General features: G+C 46.6%; 1 protein-coding gene across 1 annotated transcript in view; it reads right to left on the bottom strand.

The window, feature by feature from the left end:
• CFAP251 (cilia and flagella associated protein 251) overlaps positions 1–17,748 on the bottom strand; it is a 1,318,836-nt gene that overhangs the window by 873,414 nt on the left and 427,674 nt on the right. The window contains exon 7 of the mRNA XM_069619593.1: positions 2,131–2,211. Within this exon, the coding sequence (XP_069475694.1) occupies positions 2,131–2,211 (81 nt within the window). The remainder of the gene's footprint in view (positions 1–2,130; positions 2,212–17,748) is intronic.

Here is a 17,748-nt window from a genome sequence, read left to right as displayed (position 1 = left end):
TTGGGTCCTTCCTTTCATCTATCTTCCTCTCTACCTGTGGTGTTCCCCAGGGGTCTAACCTCTCGCCCTAGCTTTTCAACCAATACCTGGCAACTCTCGCCCGCTGCATTTCCATTTTCTGCTCAAATTTCCAGTGCTACGCTGACGACACTCAACTCATTTTCAGGCTGCCCTCTGCCACCTCGTCTCCCTCTCTCATCTCTGATTGCCTAACTGCCATTCAAGATTGGTGTGCCGCCAATGATCTTTGTCTGAATGCCAGCAAGACGGAGATCCTCCTCATCGGCACACCTTCACCATCCTTTCTCCTCATTCTCTGGCCGGCCTCCCTTGGCCCTCCTCCTACCCCCACCCCCACCTGCGAGGCTAAGAACCTCGGGGTCATCTTTGACTCCACCCTTTCCTTCTCTGCCCACATCTCTGAGGTCTCTAAAAAGTCAAATTTCCGAGTGCACCTCCTCAGAGGTACTCTGCCTTTCCTCTCCTTCCCCCAGAAGCTCATGGTATCTCAAGCTCTGGTTCTCTCTAGCTTGGACTATTGTAACAGCCTCTTTCTAAATCTACCTGCCTCTACTCTCCACCCTCTGCAACTAATCCAGAACAGGACTGCGGGACTGGTCCTTGGCCTCAAGCCCTGTGATCGTATCTCTCCAGCTCTGAAATCTCTTCACTGGTTCCCAGTGGATGCAAGGATAAAATTCAAAACCCTCTGCATTGTCCACAAGGCTTTCTGGGGCCTGGGTCCAAAATACCTTCAGCTATCCCTCTGTAAATACCTCCGCTCTCGAGCTCTTCGCTCCTCTACCTCCAACTCACTCAGGGTCAGTCGTTTTTCTAAGAAACGAGCTGGGGCTAGATCTCTGTCTTCGGCTGGGGCCTCCCTCTGGAACAGCCTCCCTGCCACTCTAAAACTTGAGGAGGACCATCTCCGGTTCCGGAAGCACCTCAAGACCTTCCTCTTCTCTTCTGCCTTCGCTCCCCCTCTCCCCTGCTGATCTGTTCTCTCTTGGCACCGTGCACCTGGCCACCCTCTGTCTTTTGGGCCCAGGTACCTGCTCATCCTGTCACCCTCTCGCACTGCCTCCGGGCCACCCCTTGCACTAGGGTCTGTATCTGTACCTCATACAGCCCCCCCTTTTTGTTCCTGCACTTATCGGACCTATCCTGTCTGCTGCCTTAAACCTAGCACTTGCAAATTGCTGGCTGCATTAGCACGGTTTGTTGCCTCTCCCCCCCTTCCATGCACTTTAAGATCGCTGTTTTGTTCTCCCCTGTTCCCCTCCCTTGCCTTGTCACGCTCTGAAACACTTGTGTACGAGCGCGATAGAAATAAAATATCAATCAATTGACATCAAAATCTCTGCCAACACCTATCTTTCATAGCCAACTTCTAACCATTTGCCACAAAATGGATCACCTCCTCCCTCGTCGAAAAAACCACCCATGTCTTTGCCGGGGAACATGCAACTCAACCCACTCCAGTCACCTGCGGTGTCCCGCAAGGATCCTGTATATCCCCTACACTTTACAACATCTATACAAAACCCATCTTCGACCACCTAGACGCCCTTGGTATCTCATATGCAAAATATGCGTATGCCACAAAAACCCTGCTCTGCTGCTCCGGTAGCTACCCACAAGATGTCTCTCCATCTATGAGATCATCCAAGACTGGATGGCCACCCATCTTCTCTGCCTAAATGATGAGAATTTATTTTATTTGTTTTTATTTTTTTAGCAGGGGTTCTGTCTCCTAATTGCATTGTATGATATTTGGACTGCACTGATAGGCCTCTCTCCCACTATACAAGTCTCTCAAATTTAGCAGGGGTTCTGTCTCCTAATTGCATTGTATGATATTTGGACTGCACTGATAGGCCTCTCTCCCACTATACAAGTCTCTCAAATTTAGCAGGGGTTCTGTCTCCTAATTGCATTGTATGATATTTGGACTGCACTGATAGGCCTCTCTCCCACTATACAGGTCTCTCAAATTTAGCAGGGGTTCTGTCTCCTAATTGCATTGCATGATATTGCAATGCCAAATTATTATTAAATATGATAACATTTCCAGGAGATCAAACATCATAATTACTGATCATAAATATGTTCATCGTTTGATTCACTTACCTGCCGGCCAAAATCTGGATTTAGCTCGACGGTACAGATAGCCTTTTCGTCGACCGATGTCCAGTTCCAGATTGAAACTCTCTTGATAAAAAGAAAAAGAAACTCATTAGTGTATGTTATGTGGGCTGGTTGTACTGGGCAACAGATCTTCTCACATATCTACAGAGGGCACATTGCTTCTCATAGCAGAACGACATGTGAGATTTACTGTAGAAACAAGAGTATGTGCAAGGCACGTTCTGTGTTTCTAGAACTTGTGTGCGGTTTCATATTTTTTCAGGGCCTCCACTCTGCAATAATGACATGCCAAATGACACCACTGGGGTCTGTGTGCGACCAGATAAATCTGCTAAATTGAGACATGGGAAGCTGACATTGTTGAAATAGATAAGCCCAAGAGAACATCTCAGCAGCAGCTGGCTATTTTGCAGCTATTACCAGCAGAGTGACTAATGTAGCAAGAAGGCTGGGTGATCGGAGAACAAGCTCAGAAGGGTGTGCACGGTAATTGAGTATATATTTGCAGCTCACGCTCAATCACTCACTCCAAAACAATGCGGCTGATTGGGATGATGTAGCATCCCACAGGTTGAGTAACGTTACTTCTTTGTTTACGAGAGCAAAGTACATTAGTTTGCCTTTCTCAAGTAATAACTTCTTATTTATAACTTATTTATATACCACTTTTATCCAAAGCGCTTTCCATAGAACATATACATACATTACTCAAGTGCCACAGGCATGTATGGGAACACTGCACAGTGACTTTGTTTTGTTGCAAACCAACACTGCTATTGTGCTTTGGATTCAGGTTTCCAGATGCCTTTCTTTATTGTTATTTATTCCATCATCAATGTCTCTAGGGTATTGTGGTAAATCTAAAAGCAAGTGCTAGTTTTGAATGCCTCCAATTTTTAAGAGCACCACCTACTTTCAGATTGATATCGCACTGGATATTTACAGCATAGGGTACATGAAAAGTACTAGATGGGGGAAATGTTGGGAATGGCATGGGGTACAGGGAAAGCACTCCATGGTGTGAATATAAGTTATGCAATACATACTTTCTATGCCTTAAAGAGCCGATACCCTCCTGTAACAAGTCCCATTTTAAAAAAATGAGGCATTTAAAGTACTACTTGTTTTTATAGTTACCACCATATGTGTAATACAGCCCCTAGTGGAGTAAGATAGCGGTGGATAGCAAATGTGTATGAAAACACATCTGGCTTAGTATTGTGTCATCATCTCCACATGTGTGTGCGCTTTTGGAATTGCAATTAAACTGAAAGGTAAACATTCTATGAATCTTTACCATCATTAAAATTGGTTGCCTTTACTGGCAATGCAAGGTAAAGCGTTCCAGATGGCAGGGGCTTGATAGAACAGTGTTTGTTTAGCTCTGCTTTTTTGAAGTTTGTTCTTGTTTTTTGTTAAGTTCTTTGAGTTAAGTTAAGTTATTTGATGATTGTTATCACTTGTAATGGTGTGATCATTATTGCTGTCCTCAAATCATGGCATGAAATGTATTGCGGCAGTTAAGACTGCACTTGACAGATGACAACCAAAACCTAACGGCTTTGCTAATTTTTCTTTTTTCTCACTAAATATTCCAAGCTTGGGTTTATAAAATCCTTAGTCCTCTGTATGAATGCATCCATTACCTTACAAAATTCATTAACGTTGGCTAGCTGGCTCGATGAGCAGAAGCTAAAACCAGCTCCTGGGTGTCGGCCATCCCCCAACAGGCCCGCAGCCATTGCTGGGGAACCAGGAGCGAGTACACAGCGCACTACAAGTCTACCTTGTATAGGAGAGGAAAACTTTAACTTTTTGCCCATTATGTATTATCCATTATCTTCAAATATGTCCTAGATGTGTTCTAATTAAGCAAAAACACCTGTCCCAACAAGCCGGATCAGGTGGTAATGGCCCGGGACCAAGGTATAGGCCAGAGCGCAGCAAGGGCCTTACCAATGGGCCCCAATGCCTTTACCACCCAATTCGGTCTGTCGAGTCGGGTGTTATTGTTATTGGCACCCCAGGTTTTAAATCCAGAAAGCCAGGATGCTAAGAGCAATGTATTTTGTGTCAATGAACGGGATGCCTTGAAGCATCCAGTTCATTGAAATGTACTCAAGGTGCTTAATCAGCGCCATATAGGGGGAGAACCTACAACCTGCAGGAGTAAGCAAGGGGGAATAGGGCACCTACAAGGGGTGGGGAAAACTTGGGACATTCAAAATAGGGACATAGCATAAGAAAAGATCATATGGGGAATTGCAGGAGTGGAGTTGTCTCACGTCTATTATCAGCTCAAAGGGCCCACGTATAATTAGCACTCAATAGAAAGAGCCTATCCTAAATAGACCATATTCAACAGAGGAAATCCCCACTGTCTGGGAAATCCCGCTCCAAGCACATTATCACCCTTCCACGGGCCCAGAAGGCGGGGGGAGCAGAGCTCATGCAACACATCACTGGCAGACTGAGCCAGCAGTAACCTCACTGGGTGATGTCAACACCGGGCAGCAAACCAATCCAACGGGCACACACGGATGAAGGGGAGGTGGACCGAGCTAGCAATCCATTCACAGGGCTACGAATGCCGATCACTGGGTGGTTATGTGAACGGAAACTGAGCGCAGAGGTGTTCCTGGAATAACCAATCAAGCGGTACGTTTTGTGTCCCTGGGAGGTAGCCAGTATTCAGGGTATCAACTACAAACACTGCAAAGGTCAATATTCAGAAGGTACTGTGTGACTGTCTCCCTTCCCACCAGAAGCAGGGTGTCTTGTGTTTCAGTCACGACAGGTGCTGACCAATGGCAGAATAATAAAGCCCCAGCGGTCAGCACAAATGTTATATTACCAATTACAAATTGTGCCAGTGAGGGGTGAGAATAGGTGTGGCACCACGCAGGAGGGATGTCTTGGGATATTGTTGCTCTGGCTGCTCCAATCATGTTTCATTAACATACGCACAGCACTAAGTATATGATGTGACACAGCCAATGACTGTACTGGGTACGAGAGAAAAAATTTACATTTTTACCGTTACAGTTTCTGCTTACCCAGATGTAAAAAACAGTGTTACTTCGTGCCCGCTGTGTGATCCTTTTTGGTTACAAATTTATTATGGTATGATCCGAGGACCCCAGTATACATTTTTGGAGGCCCCCACGAGATACTCAGTCCTCCCGGTTAGCTGATGGTCTCCAAGCCGCCCTCCCTAAGGAGTGCGGGCCAGACGATCGCAGACCTGATCAACGTGCATCAACGAGGAAGCCCTGCAGACTCTGAGTTCATGAAGGTCTGCTAGGTCTGGAGATCTGCCAGCGCTCAGCAGGAGGGGGAGCTCATACTGGGGGCTCGGTGCCCAGGGGACTCGAGGGTCTTCAGGACGTGAGTATAACCATGCAAGAACGTGCTGTATCGTGGTGGTATGCCCACAGCAGGGAGGGATACGTTTTTTATGGTGTCTAGTACACATCCTCAAGGAGGGAGTACGATCGGCCAAAATAGCAGTTAGAAAATACTTTGTGCCAGCCAACAGGGGTTGGGCACAGGTGTGTGCATGCCTGCATTAGGTGAAGGCAGTGCGTAGTGTGTGGTGAACACCGTTAGACTGGAGTTGCGCGTAGTATCAGCGATTGTATAGTTGTATCATAGGGGTAAGAATTCAGTTGTTGACTTTGTTGTATTTCTTGAAGATCTAGAAAGGGACAGACATGTGGTAGTTAGTGTTATTTTCATGATACAAGACTCATGGTGGCTAAGTCAGTATCAGCAGGTACCTTATTGTAAGATAGCATGCTTGGCATTGTAGCAGCGGTTGTGTGCAGGTGGCACGACTGAGGCACTATTTCTATTTGTTTTAACACAAAACACTGAGTCCATGGAGAGGGCTGTCTGAAACTAACAATGAGCTAGTGTTTTGGGCCTGTGGAGAAGGCCAGTGTGACGAGTGGAGTGTCTGATCGGCCTGTGGAGAGGGCTGGAGTATATTTCTTATCCTTATTGTTTCCTCTTGGAGTGGTAGTAAGTGTGTGGGTAAGTAGGGTAGTGGGAACACACAAGGAGGGGAAAAAGCAGGAACATGTCGTATTTAGATAGCCCCCTGGACAATATGTGTTAAAAATTGCCCTATTATCATGAAAAATTACTAACATACAACTTTCAGTGGTCCCAGGAGACTGCAGGTCAGTGTTTCCATGCGTGGCCCGGGGAGGGTACTTTTGACAGAAAAATAATAGAGAGTATGTTCTCATACCGATTAACGAAGTACAAGGGCTCTAAGCTGAATAGCCGACAGAATATACTAGGGCTGTGGAAGCTATATCAGGAGTCAAAAGGTGAAAAAATGAAAAAAGAGGACAGAGAGACTGTGAGACGGAGGGAGATGACAGAGCTCACCGCCACACCCTATGGTATCTGCCCGTCACTAAGATCCGCAGCAGGGTACACTAACCACCAAGCGAGAAATACCAGGAGCGGACAGAGCAAAAAATGGCAGGGAAAAGGACAAACACATCCGAAGGGAGGAGTTGCATGCAAGGGGGAGAGGAAATACCTAGCGGACATAGAGAAGAATACACGACAACAGGTGTACAAGCTATTTAGTGAGGCGGAGAGGGTGATAGAAGGAAAAAAAGGGAGACAAGGGGGAATGGCTATCTGGGAGAATAAAATTCAAATTATTTGAAGAAGGGCAAGACGGGAACAAGGAGTGGGTGATGACGATTCAGCATCAGATGACGGACTGTTAAGGGATGAATGGAGTGATGGGGATAGTGACGAATGGACAACCGAGAAGTCAAGGAGGATGGAAGGAAAGAGCGACAAGACAGTTACTGATAAGGACTGGCCCACCTCCCTCCAAAACAGGGTAGGGAAGGTGAAAATGGGGACAACTCAAGCAACCGCACAGGGAGGAGGAACAGATGCAAAGACTTGAGTACTGCCACTACTACAGAAAGGGAGAGGGGGCACACCTTATGTGCCATAGCAGACAATGTACAGGGACAATCTAATATGCAGCCTGCCTTCCCTTGTTTCAGTGACCAGTAATGGATACAGGCACTCGAGAAAGAGATGGCAGGCGTAACATTAGGGAATGGGGACATGATATGATATGATATGTCATTTATAACGTGCTTGTACACAAGTGTTTCTAGGCGCAAAAAGACATGAAAAGTTTATTTGCAGCAATAATAGGAGAGCCGGCAGACAAAATATGGAACCAGGCAGGATAATAAGGAGTGAAGTTAAGCTCAAATACTCATGACAGGGTTCCCTTCAATAACGCTGAGCACATGTCTGGGAGGTTCCTAGAAGCACGCATCCTGACAGTTATGACTGAGGGACAGTAATGGCCCCTAAAATGAAAAGCGATGATGACCCAGCAGATTATATAAAATGGGTATAAGGTTTATGGACACAAGAGACGCAGAGGACATGAGATGAATATCACATATTAATAAATTGACTTCTAACAGAAGTACAGGCATCATTGGATAAAATTGTGGCCATTGAAGCTAAGGGGTGGCCAGAAAAACACGCAACGAAAGCAGGAGAGTGAGAGACAAGCAGCAGAAAATGCTGCCAAAGCAGAGAATAAACTAGGACAGAAAAACCTTGCGAAATATACAACGGAAGGGGCATTGCTGGTACAAGTCGCCGCTACAATGGCACTCCCCATCCCCCACAGGGACCTACATACAACCACAGTATGCACCACAATGGGGAACACTGGGAATTACATGTGGGGGGGATTCTTCCCAATACAAAAAGGGAGATGTAGAGGACCAGGGTACAGGGTTCTCGGACCGTGCTGCATATGTCAGAACATGGAGCACCTGGCGCGTACCTACCCTTTAGTTCAATTTAGGCAGCACAGCAACAAGGGTTCGGCACACTACCACCACAGTGGCAGCAGGTCCAGCTTCTTCCAGCACAGACACAACAGGAACAAATACCCACCCAGCAGGGAGGGATGCCGTCACAGGTGGAACCACCGAGGGAGGAGTAGCAGTCCCAGCCATAGAACAACCACCAGTCGTAGCGACGGGGAAACGCAGTGATGCTGGGACAGAATGTGGTGCCCCACTACACCGGGATCAGCATTGTGGGGGGAAACCCATTCCTATTTTCACCAGGCAACTCGCAGCAATAGGGGAGCCCACAGAACACCACAGTGTGTCCAGTCCTAGCAATAACTGACGAAGCCCAAGAGGAACCCAAGGTGGCAGTGAAAATAGGACCAAGGGAATTTTCCTTTCTCATAGACACAGGAGAATGCCGTGTACCATGCCAGGTCTATATTACACACGCGTCGCCATACTTCTCTTGGCAGCACACGCCCAAAGCACATTGCAAGCACCACCCTTGTACCCAAGCATGTTCTTGTATGGGGTCGAGGTTCTGCTACGATGGGTCCCAGGGATTCTAACGGCCTCAGAATTCCTGTTCAGACCCCAGTGCCAGAAAGATGACATAAAATGGACCACACTTGTGCTGCAACTAGAAGAGGTGGTAGTGCGCAAAGACATGGTGATCCTGTGTGGGACAGATAATGACTGCATGGAATGGCGTACAGTGCTATGCATTGACCCAACACTGACAATTACAGGAGTAATGGATGAACAATTGCTCTCAGATGAGGAGGAGGAGGAGGAGGGAGGAGAGATGGTGTTTCAGATACAGATACCTTGTCCAGTCAAAGTAAAGGAGAAACTGATAACAATACTGATGCAGTTAGACAAGAGAGGGAACAGGCACGTAGAAGAGGGTCTCAGGAAAGTGGCAGAGAGACTATGGACCAAGGGCCACACGATGTAGGAGTACTGAAGGGGGAAGGGGCAGTAAAGAAAAAACTCAGGAAGGGGCACTACTGCCACGGGCGAAGCAAAACCCATTGTCCAGAGAAGCAGATGAGGGAATATACTCTACCCTATACGCACTATGGCAACAGGGCATCATCCTGCCCTCCTCATCGCCATGCAACACAGCAATATACCCGATCAATAAATGAAAGGGTGGGTCATGGCGTTTCATCCATGATTTACACCCCTAAATGATGTGGTTGCAGCAGAGTTTCCCTTAGTTCCGAATACCCGCTACTATACTGTGTAACATCCCAACGAAGGCGAGGTACTTCACAGTCATCCACTTGAAGAATGCCTTATTCTCTATCCCACTACACCCAGATTCAAGATACCTGACTGCGTTTACGTATTGGGGGACCAGATTCAAACACACTTGATTGCCCCAAGGGTACTGTGAGTCACCCAGCATTTTTAGCACGGTGATCCAAATGGATCCGAGTAATGTACACATGCCCAGCACAGTGATCCAGTATGTTGACGATTATTTGGTATGCAGTGAGAGAGAGGAAGAATGTAGAACAATTTCAGTGTATCTTTTGACTTTGTTAGCAGACAAGAAAGTGAAAGAGATGCAAACATTCTTGGGGCCATGTAACTACTGCAGGGTATGGGTGTTCGAGCATTCCACAAACACAAAACCATTACTGCAGGGCCTCAGAGAGGCACAACGAGAGAAGAGGGAGCTAAAACCGACAGCAGAAATGAATGAGAGCTTCACAGAGCTAAAAGACACATTGGCACACGTGCCAGTGCTGGCAACTCCAAACTACAGAGAAACGTTTTATCTGTTCTCACACTCAGATGGCTCATTGATGATGGCGGTCCTCACATAGAAGAAGCCACATGGACACAACCCAGTAGCATGCTACAGTGGATCCTTAGATCCTGTAATCCAAAGGCACTTCCCCTGCAAACAAGCACTTGTGGCTGCAGAGTTTGCCATTGAAAAGGCAGCAACGATCACAATAGGGTGCCCTGTAGTACTGTACGTGAAGCATGCATTATTTGCCATCCTCGGGAAATCCAAGAGTACACTAACCACACAAAGGGCATCAGGTTATGAAGTAATACTGACTAACCCTGCCACTGAAGTAGTGAGGTGCTGAGTGGTCCACCCAGCTACCTTCATCGCAGAGTCCATAACAGAAGGGGATTGCATACATGACTGTGCAGCGCACAAGCAAATTAACAATGGGGCTCCTGGGAGGCCCTCTGCCTGACATTAGTCCCCGTTACGAGAGCCTTACTCAGATTATTTATCTCACTATCTTTCACAGAGGAGAAATATCCAAAACATATCAATCTTTGTCCTGCCCTTGGGCAGTCCAGCACCAAAATGCTAGGCAATTCTCCTCTGAACAAGAGTACCAACAGCAACCGCAGACACGTGTTTTGGTCTGGTTAGACCTCATCAGTAGGGTGGAGCTGTGCCTCTCTAAGAATAGTGAGCAAGGGGTCCACCTCTGGATTCCCCTAGTAACTTAGGGTGAGACAGCGCATATGGACAGAAAGGAAGGGAACATACAGGTAAAAGAAGACGAGATAGCGGGAGCAGACATGGTTTAAATTGATGGATCGCCGAGTATAGACCCGGAGACATGGAGGAAACATACTTGAGTAGAGGTGTGGTGTGCCCTATAAATGGGGAAAGTGTAATAGTATGCCGACTGCGATTACCATCATCCTATTCGGTGAAAGCAGCAGAATTGGGGAAATGATTAGTGCATTAAACACTTTCTGATTCTTCCTATGTTACCTCAACAATACATTCAGGATTAGCACAATGGGCTACAAGAGGGTTCAGAAGAAGTGACAGTCCCCTGTGCAACATGCAGAATTGCTTAAACGGTTAATTGAGGCGCTAAAAGCACCAGCAGAGGTGGCCATCATAAAATATGCCGCCTACACAGGTAAACAGGACAGAATATCATTGGGGAATGAAATAGCAAACAGGGCGGTGAAAGAAGCAGCCTACTTACCTGAAGGGAGTGTGAGAAGATATCCAGGAATGAAAGAAAGGGCCCCACTCATAGCGACAGAGAGGGAGGTGAGTGAGGAGGAAGAAATGGGAGAATTTCAATACAATACCCAACGTTCAAATTAGGGAAACAGGCAGGGGCACCAAAAGAAGAAAAAGATCCATGGCTAAAGTGTGGGGTGTTCATTGTCTCCAACTGAGCTGATATGGAGGCAGAATAGCACAGGGAAGTCTATAATGCCCATGAAATTGCTAAGTGTGGTATTAGAGCAGCTGCACTTCCCCACCCATGCCTCCAAAGAAAGTATAGCAGCAGAAATAAATGAGGGGTGGTACATGCCTAACCTGCATGAGATATTAGGAGAGTTTGTGGGGAATTGTGTGAAGTGTCAAGAGTATCTGTGTGCCATACTATGAAGACAGTGCAGAGAGCAATACCTCAGCCAGAAAGGTTCTTCCGGCACTTGCATATCGACTACATTGACATGCAAGAAAGATGTGCCTCTTATAGTTATATAATAATAATTGTCTGCCCCTTCGCGCATTGGCTTGAGGCCGGACCCTTTACAAAAAATGATGCAAAGGTGCAGCAAAATTCCTGGTGAAGGAGGTGTTCCCAAGATGGGTTATATGTGAGGAGATAAGGTTGGATAATGGCCAGCACTTTGCCAATGACCTTTTTGAGGAAATTGCGTGCCTCATGGGAATAAAACACAAACTTTGCGCAGGCGAACCAGATTTTGCAGTGGATTAATGGCTTACTAAAAGAACACTTGGTGAAGCTAACCACTACTCTGTGACGAAATTGGCTTTTTTGTATCCCCCTCGCCCTTTATGCCCTACGCAACTCACCCTATGCGGATCACCATATGACTCTGCATGAAATTGTAACAGGTCAGAGGATGTATGCGCCTGTCCCTCCCACACGTTCACTTCCAGACGCTAACCCTAGCTCCGAAATCCTTGGAGATGAAATGAAAGGATATATGACCGAACTGACCAAAGCTCTTTGCAACATCTCCCGCCAGGTTCAGCAACCTACCTGTCAGTCGGTCAACACAGAAAAACAGCCAAGTGCTTATCAGGGGAAAGACTTTCCAGAAGCACAGCCCCTGTACCCAGGTGACCGGGTACTCATCCACAACGTGGTTATAAAATGGAAGCAGCTGCGATTCTGTGGTCATTTCGAGGTGGTGTACGCAACGCCAACAGCAGTAAAGATAATATAGAGACGGGCATGGATACATTTATCCGGCTTTCACAAAGACAACAGCAGGACCACAGAACTACCAAGCGTCACCTGATGGGAAGTATTTCTGAAATTTCTTGGACATTTTGTACTGCACTTAGATGGTATCGGAGACCCACCAATGGACAAGATGATGGGTAAGAGGGTACTAGGGGAAATCAGAGAATAATGTATTTGTAAATAAAATGGGGATTGGAATATTGTGTTCATTTGCCTTTTGTCTTCTCCTTCCTTCCTTCTGGTTCCGAATACAAAGGGAGACTATGAGTACGCCTGCTCATGATGAAAGGGTTATATGCACTAAAAGCAGTATACATACTTGAAGAATCATAATGCAATTGGGGAAGGAGAGGACCTGACTTCCGAAAACACCTGGTATAGGGGAATGAAGAGGGTAGGGCAAGTGAGCACTAATGGCACTTGCTACGTGTGCTATCTCATCCCACACCTGGCAGGGATGCCAAAACAATTCTTGCCACAGGAGATGACTGCAAAGGAAGGGGGATGTCTGATGCATTTCTCTCTGTGAAAAACGAGGGGAAAATTCCAGGGACATGAAGTAGATGTAAAATGGATTGATGAAGGGGAAGAGGTTTTTGAGGATAACTTCATACAATTAGATAGCATGACCTGGGGTGATACATCCAAATATATGGTATGAGAATATAAAACAGAAGGACCTCAGAAAGGAAAACAGTTGTCAGCTACCCATAACAGAATACGGTGCAAAACAACAGCAGGGCAGGACATACCATGGTGCCACACTAGACCCCTCATGCAAATCAAATAAGAGGTTTGGTGAATCACAACGTAAAATGAGAAAGGGGATGGCCCAATGCCTTAACCTGGTGTGAGAAACCGGAGGGCGTTCTCACAGGTACTCCCCTAGGATCCTTGGTTCAGGTGGCCAGGAGAGGGCCATTGCTCTTGGATCCCAACCCTTGGGGCACACAAGCAAGGAAGGATCACCTGTGAAGGGAGTCCTTGGAGGCTGGGGAGAGAGAGTCTGAAGGCGAGACATGGTGTTCCCCCTTTCCTTGCCCTGCTGATCCATCTTACCCTCCCTCTACTGTCATGGGATATTGTTACACCGCCCTTGTCTTAATGCATGACTTTACATCAGAGAAGATGCCTGAAGATAAAACACGACACTCCCCCATTATATACCCCGAACCAGCCTACCCTCCCGATACTTCCATGGGATGCTATCACTCTAGTTCCATCATACCACAACTCTTTATCTTGGAAAAGGGAAAGAGAAAACACCAAGGGAAGTGAAACCATTTTACAATCCTTAAAAGCAACCTAGTTTTCCCTTCTTCTAAACCCAGGGGACGATTAATATATCCCCCATTGTCCTCGCCTGAGAACTACAAACCCCGGAATTCTTATTCACCAAGACATCCCTCCTTTTCTGACGTGTTCGTATACAAGCTACGACGGTACAACAGGAAACTACAACTCCCATAATTCCCTTATTTCACTGAGTTACCCATGTTCTAAAACTAGGAAGAGCACCTCAAGTGATATGCAGGGGGCCTGTCCCACTAATGAGACCAAGCAGGGTCAAGCGCTCAATCACAATCACACCCATTCTGCCTTTATAGAACATTCTATCCATCACAACTCCCCCTCCCTAATTCCGAAAATTACTAAGAAGAAGAAGAAGAGGCAACTAAAAAGAATAAAGATTACTCAAAAACACACTGAGAAACAGAAGACAGACTGCCCCACTAATAGAGACAGGCAAGGTTAGGCAGACCCAGCCCTGAACAAACACCTGCAACCAATTAACAGCTCCCAGGTGTATAAAAGGATGCTGCTGGCAGAAAGTAAAAAGTTGCTCTTGGGATGACAGGAGGGAGGCTGCAAGGCTGAGGCCAGCAGAGGATCCCTACCAAACTCCCAATCACTCAGTCAGCAGGGCTGGGCACAAGAGAGGACAGGTCTTCCTGGGCTGCTGCAATTCAGGCTGAGGAAATCAAATAGCCAAGAGACTGATCAAAAGCTGATGAGAGCCAGAGAGAGCTAAGCGAGATAAATACATTTCCAAGAGGCCACAAGCTTTTTCAAGAGGCGAGACCCACAGAGAGGAGGAGGTCCCTCCTTTGAAGTGCCACACAGGTGCCTGTTTTTCCCTCCCGGATGAACGGCAGAGTTGGAGGATGGACAACCAAAGATAAACATAACCGGTGAGTTAGCGAAAGACATGAAAGGCCAGTTTGTATCAAGGAAAGATTGAAGCCACAACAGTGTACCTCACAATTGAAGGTTGCATGCGTGCTGATGAGATGCGAAAGAAAGCAAACCAGTAGTGAACTTTAAAATTACTGATAACTGTAAAACCATTGTTAGGGAGAATTCTCTCTTTAGGCTGAATTTCCTAACCTAGTGAGTCCCCCACCAGCTTTGCTGGATTTCTGGAGTTTGTTTTTTCTCCTGCCAAGAGTGAGACTCTTTTTCTCCCACTCTTGGACATGATTTATGGTGTTCCTTTGACTGTTAATGTGTTTTATGGGCTATGGGGTCCTTTACTCCATAGGGTCTCATGTGTTTTTACTATGTGTGTTACACAGCACCCTCCGTGCAGTAACACGGGGGTGTCATAGTGACACCCCACCATAGACTCCATACCCTGGGATTGACTACTGTCTCCCAGGGCATGTAAAGTCGCCATTAGCTTTACTAGTCCCAAATTATGAACAGAAACCAGTACAAACCATCATATTGTGGACGTACTGGTCGGGGCAATTCGATTGCCCCGGTGTCTGTTAGTCGAGGGGGCACGTTTCCGTCCCCCCTGATCGAGTTTTGGCTGGTGGCAGTGGATACTACTTTTTATATTCGACCGCGAATATATCCCTATGGGATTTTCCCACTGTTCGAGGCTACCAACTTTAATTATTTAATTCTCATAGCCTTGAACATACCGCCGGTTTATTTATTTAATATTAATTCGCCGGTTGGTATTTTTTGCCAGGACTCGATTCTAAAATGGCGTTTGTGTTCTCTTCTGCAACTCAAACCCAAGTCGAGCCCTTTGTTCCACTTTTTGGCGGGCTTCTCCACAGAAGCCTCCCAAAGTGGTGCCACTCTGTCTGGGTACCACAGGGGGTGTGGGAGGGGGTTTAGGCACCCTGGACTGAGTTACCTTGGTAACTGAAGTCGCACTCTTGTGTGATTGGCCCAAGTGGTGTGCCGGCCGGCTCACCACTTAGCATGTTTTATTGACAGCTAGGCTGAGTGAATGGGGGTGTGCTGCATAAAAGCAGGGCTTTGGGGACTGGAACTTCAGAAGTCGCCACAGGACCTGAGAATCCGACGAGGGAGAAGCTGAGCCGACCTACCACCACACCACCACCGGTGGAGCCCTGCGGAACCGACTCACCACTTCCCGACGACAGGGAAGATCTCCCGGCTGGAGAGGCTTCTTCCCCTGACTGGTGGGCACAACCAGTTTACCTTCTTCTCTTCGCATCCAGGCCGTTTTGTGGTCGAATTGCCCGTGCCAAGCACCCCGGCAACCGGATAGTCACTTACCACTGGACCGCGAATAAAAGGACCGCTCCTTTTACCTGAGAACTCCACGGCTGGTTTCTTCCCTGGCAGTGCAACGGACTCCTGTCTTCCTCCTCGACGAGATCCTCTCTTCCCCCGGACGAAGCACTGACTTGCATCCGCTGCCAGGAACAACTGCCCCCGCTGGAGTATTCTCACCACTTTAAGGTACCGTGTCCACCATGCCTCCCTTTCTAAAGATTGCTACAAGGTAATAATAATCCCTTAACCTTCTGGACTGGGCTGGCCGCCTTGACCTTCTAACTGGTCCCTTTCTTTTGGTCCAACTCTTTTTGAACCTTTGCAAGACTCTTGTGCACTTCAACCGTGTGACCTTGGACACATTTCGTTCTGATCCTCTTAAAGTGGATCCGGCCTTCTGAACTCTAACTTCACGGTTTTACTTGCCTTCCTCTCTTGTTTTGTTCTTATGAAAGTGCTGGGATCTGTTTCATATTATACTCTGCTTTTCTCTCCCTTTTTAAACGAATTATTAGAGTGCCATCTGCGTTAAGCGCTCACCGCTGTCTGAAAATATGTGGGGCTTTACTTAAGACTTGTCTAAAATTCTTCTAAGGGAGTGTATACCTTTTAGTGACCGTGTTTTTGAATTGCTTACTATTAGTGCCTGTGTGTTTTTCTAGATGTGGTTTTAAATAAATAATTATATCTCTTTTACACCAAGTTCTGGTCAGTGTTCACTTGTTCTACTATGTTCTTTTGACCTATTGTGAATATTCTGTATACTGCCTAACTCTTCTTGAGGGAAGTCTGACTGCTCAGCCACAGCTACCAAGTGAATCTGTGTGGTACAGACTGCTACCAAGTGGGTTTACTGCCAAACACCTGTAGTCTTAAATCTTTTGCAGTGGTCCCAGAGGGAACTGCACAGGTTTCTGCCTAACAACCATTGATACAGAGAAGCAGAGTGGTCCGGAGAAAGGAAATAGCCCACTCGAAAGTCTCAGTGAAATGTTTGATGTCTTGTTAAAAAGCGACAAAGTGAATGTACTCTGAAATGCTCAATGGTCAAGATTAATCCTGTCAAAAGGGAAAGTTAAAAAGGTGAATGCTTTAAGAGAAAGATGTCTTTGAACTTTTCTGATTGTGTTATGGAACTACCAAGACCAAGAGGCACCGGGGCAAATAAACTTAAGGGTGAGCTGAAGTAAAAGTCAAAGTGGTCCTGCGGAGGTCTATGGAAAAAACCTTGCACACTCGAAAGTCTTCGACATCAGTGAAAGGTCTGAGCCCGACTGAAAGACCTGGAATATGAAATTAGTTAGGGGAAGGGAACCCCTAACGAATGTGAATGAAGCTTTGGGAAGGGAACCACTACAAGTACTGTGATTGCGAGGTCTGAGCCCGGCTGAGGGCGATCTAGGTTAAATAAGGTACATTTTGTTGAGAGGTCCGCGCCCGACAGAGTGAGACCTACATGAACTTTGGTTGAACTGTGAAAGAACTTTTGGTGAACTGAAAGTAAGTGACTTTAACGTGGAAGGCCAAGCGGGTCTCAACCCACATTTTGAACTGTCTTTTTTTTTGATGACCTGATCCAGAGTGTGTCACCCTGTCTACAAGGGCTGCCTTCTTCTGTGCTGTCCAACGTGGGGAGGTGAGCTGACTTTCCTTTGCATACACATTTCCCTTTACACAATTTTTGTATAAGAGATAGGGCAATGTGAGAAATCTGAGGGTATTCTCCAAAATAGGCCCCGGGAATCCCTTATTCAGGTGACCAGGGGAGGGCTGGTGCTCTCAGATCCCAACCCAGGGGGTGGACGAGCGAGGGAGTATCACCTTGGTAGGGGCGCCTGAGGTTGTGCTCGGGAAAAAGCCTCAGGTGAGATGCAGTATTATGCCGAGGAAGAAGGAGAGGAGAATGAGTAACTTGAAACCTTTGTAGGTTGTACTTCATCTATCTCCCTTTTTCCTACTGAGGC

This window comes from Ambystoma mexicanum, chromosome 10, assembly GCF_040938575.1.
Source record: "Ambystoma mexicanum isolate Mex_15411 chromosome 10, UKY_AmexF1_1, whole genome shotgun sequence".
Classification (NCBI taxonomy): Eukaryota; Metazoa; Chordata; class Amphibia; order Caudata; family Ambystomatidae; genus Ambystoma; species Ambystoma mexicanum.
This window is presented reverse-complemented; position numbering and strand designations above follow the sequence as displayed.